General features: G+C 47.4%; 1 protein-coding gene and 1 pseudogene across 4 annotated transcripts in view; both read left to right on the top strand.

Annotated features, from left to right (window-relative positions):
- On the top strand, positions 1 to 1,173 carry LOC110290723 (annotated as a pseudogene).
- Positions 1,174 to 2,554: 1,381 nt separating this feature from the next.
- The window catches only part of LOC110291038 (myomegalin), a 198,945-nt gene continuing 197,967 nt past the window's right edge, over positions 2,555 to 3,532 (top strand). For all 4 annotated transcript variants that reach the window (XR_003836187.1, XM_029475075.1, XM_029475072.1 and 1 more), the window contains exon 1: positions 2,555 to 2,768. Coding sequence is in view for 3 of the 4 variants with exons in the window: in XM_029475075.1 (XP_029330935.1) it covers positions 2,587 to 2,768 (182 nt within the window). In the remaining variant the exon portion in view is untranslated. The remainder of the gene's footprint in view (positions 2,769 to 3,532) is intronic.

The following is a 3,532-nucleotide window of genomic DNA, read 5'->3' as shown; positions in this document are numbered from 1 at the left end:
ATGGGTTGTGTATTTGTAAGTACTGGGGACAGAACCCAAACCTTGCACACAGTGTATAAGTGCTTACCAATGGGTGATCTCCTGGTCCCATTTCATTTTGTATTGAGACAGGCTAGCCTTGAACTTCTGATCCTCCTGCCTCTGCCTCCCTAATAGTTGAGATCACAAGGATAAACCAGTTTGTCTTGGTAACTTGTTTCATTTTGAGACATGGTCTCATTATGTAGCCCTGGCAGTCCTGGAATTTGCTTTATAACCTAGACTGTCCTGGAACTCACAGAGATCCACTTGCCTCTTCCTTCAGGGGTGGGGATTAAAGGTCTGCTCCACCACACCTCTCTCTCTCTCTTTCTCTCTCTCTCTCTCTCTCTCTCTCTCTCTCTCTCTCTCTCTCTGTGTGTGTTTGTTTGTTTTTAAATGACAGCACTCACTTGGTCTGATGGTGGATACCGTTTGTTAAGAGTTCTTAGAAGAGTACATTGAGCTCCATAGAGACAGCGCCGGGGCAAGCGCGAGCCAGACGTGCACTGGGCGACTCTGTGCCTCGCGGAGGAAAATCAACTAAACATGGGCAAAGGAGATCCTAAGAAGCCGAGAGGCAAAATGTCCTCATATGCATTCTTTGTGCAAACTTGCCGGGAGGAGCACAAGAAGAAGATGCTTTTGTCAACTTCTCAGAGTTCTCCAAGAAGTGCTCAGAGAGGTGGGAGACCATGTCTGCTAAAGAAAAGGGGAAATTCGAAGATATGGCAAAGGCTGACAAGGCTCGTTATGAAAGAGAAATGAAAACCTACATCCCCCCCCAAAGGGGAGACCAAAAAGAAGTTCAAGGACCCCAATGCACCCAAGAGGCCTCCTTCGGCCTTCTTCTTGTTCTGTTCTGAGTACCGCCCCAAAATCAAAGGCGAGCATCCTGGCTTATCCATTGGTGATGTTGCAAAGTAACTAGGAGAGATGTGGAACAACACTGCAGCAGATGACAAGCAGCCCTATGAGAAGAAAGCTGCCAAGCTGAAGGAGAAGTACGAGAAGGAAATTGCTGCCTACAGAGCTAAAGGAAAACCTGATGCAGCATAAAAGGGGGTGGTCAAGGCTGAAAAGAGCAAGAAAAAGAAGGAAGAGGAAGATGATGAGGAGGATGAAGAAGAGGAGGAAGAGGAGGAAGAAGAGGAAGATGAAGATGAAGAAGATGATGATGAATAAGTTGGTTCTAGCGCAGTTTTTTTTTCTTGTCTATAAAGCATTTAACCCCCCTGTACACAACTAACTCCTTTTAAAGAAAAAAATTGAAATGTAAGGCTGTGTAAGATTTGTTTTTAAACTGTACAGTGTCTTTTTTTGTATAGTTAACACACTACCGAATGTGTCTTTAGATAGCCCTGTCCTGGTGGTATTTTCAATAGCCACTAACCTTCCCTGGTACAGTCTGGGGGTTGTAAATTGGCATGGAAATTTAAAGCAGGTTCTTGTTGGTGCACAGCACAAATTAGTTATATATGGGGACAGTAGTTTGGTTTTTTTTTTTTTCCTTTGGTTTTATTTTTGGGTTTTATTTTTTTCATCTTCAGTTGTCTCTGATGCAGCTTATACGAAGATAATTGTTGTTCTGTTAACTGAATACCACTCTGTAATTGCAAAAAAAAAAATGCGGCTGTTTTGTTGACATTCTGAATGCTTCTAAGTAAATACATTTTTTTTTTATTAAAAAAAAAAAGAGTTCTTAGAAAATGACCATCAGAAAATCTCAACTTGGAAAAAAGTAACAGCTTTTCAGGACAGTACTCCCCACCTCCAACAACCAAAGACAATGCTGAAACAAACAAACAAACAAACAAAACAAGATTCTAGAAGATGGGGCAAAGAAGATGCTAACCAACAAGCTGGAGTATTATTCTCAGGAGTCAGCAGAGGGACAGTTTAAATTATAAAAGGATGGCCAATTTAGGGAGGGAGAGAGAATACCCGGAAAGTATCTACAGGTTTGAGAATGGGAGGAACTTTAAAAAACTCATCACAGTTTATTTAGTCATTATTTATTTATCTATTTATTATCTCTCTGCATGAGTGTGTGTGTGTGTGTGTGTATGTGTGTGTGCGCGTGTGTGCCACAGCGTACATGTAAAGGTCAGAGGACAACTTGAGGGTTTCAGACTCTATCATGTGGTTCCCAGAATTGAACATAGGGTTTAGCAGCACATGCCTTTACCCGCTGAGCCATCTCTCCCGTCAGGGACTTCTTTAAGCTTAGAAACTGGGGAAGGTGACATTGGAATGCACAGAACGAAAAGGCAGTAGTGAGGTCTGGAAATGACAATAGTGCCAGGCTGAGGTCACAGATGGAGAACGAAGCGGAGATGCTAGAGGATGCAGGGCAGCTACGTGTGTAGCAGAAGGACCAAAAGCGCCTGGGCGGAGCAGTTGGCAGACAGCCTCGCGGGAGGCAGAACCTGGCCGCGTCTCAGCCACAGCCGCAGTATCTGGGTTGGATGCTCTTCTACGCTGGGAGGATGCGCCTGGGCAGCCGGTGAAACCAAGAGAAACCACGCAGAGATCATAGCAAGGGCACAGTGCCCAGGCCTCAGAACCATGAAGCGCATGGACAGCGGGTCCATCTGCCACCATGCGCCGCCGCCGTGCTGGGCTCACCACGCACCTCGCCAGTCTCCACGGCAGCCCTCCAGCCGGGAACGAAGACCCCCAGAGCGGGCTGGGAGCTGGGCGGTGGCGGCAGAGGAGGAGGAGGCAGCCTCGGCGGCACCCTGGATGAGGTAAGACGTGGCCAGCATCTGCCGCTGGAGCAGGGGAAGCTACTGCGCTCGGGTGCTGGTGTGCTGTGGTACAGGGGTGCTGGTGCACGGTTCGCTAGACAGGGCTGGGGGTCTTGGCAGGAGATCTATGCTGTCACGGGAGGTTGTCACCCAGTAACGATTACTGGGGAAGGTTTGGCGAGCACGCTAGAGATGGGGGGCCCAGGAGCGAATAGGATCGACAGGACAGGGTTGAGCATAGCTGGGAGGTGCAGCTGATGCACAGGAGAAATGGTGGGAATCCAGGTTTCTATCCTAAAGTCTTTGCTTGATCTGTACTGGTGTGGGTGAGGCTGGAGGCAACACCTGCTGGGCTGAGCCAAAGGAAAGGTGACTCAGGAGCTGGGCTAGTAAGGGGATTTGCAGAGCGCTCATCTTTGCCTTTTGTAGTCTCTTCTTTCTTGGATATTTATTTATTTGCCTTAGCTGGAAACAGCAGGAAGATTGGTGATGCCCTTTTCTTCCTCTGAAGCACTGGAGCCCGGCCTGGGCCTGTTGGCTGGATGCTCTGGGCCGGCTAGCTCCACCTGAACCCAGACCCTTCCTCCACTCTGGCCTAGAAAACACCCGGCAGATTAGGTCCGGTGTTCGTCATGTAGCAACAGCAAGATGAAAATCTGTCATATTAATGTTTCCAAAAGAAGAGACAGATTGTATGGCTGCCATTTTTAAAGTAAGCATGTCTTTGACATAGAATTTTTAGTTAGCTCCTCCCTCTGTGTCCC

The sequence above is a fragment of the Mus caroli genome, chromosome 3 (genome assembly GCF_900094665.2).
Source record: "Mus caroli chromosome 3, CAROLI_EIJ_v1.1, whole genome shotgun sequence".
NCBI lineage: Eukaryota > Metazoa > Chordata > Mammalia > Rodentia > Muridae > Mus > Mus caroli.
The sequence above is the reverse complement of the archived record's forward strand: the minus strand, read 5'-3'. Positions and strand labels throughout refer to the sequence as shown.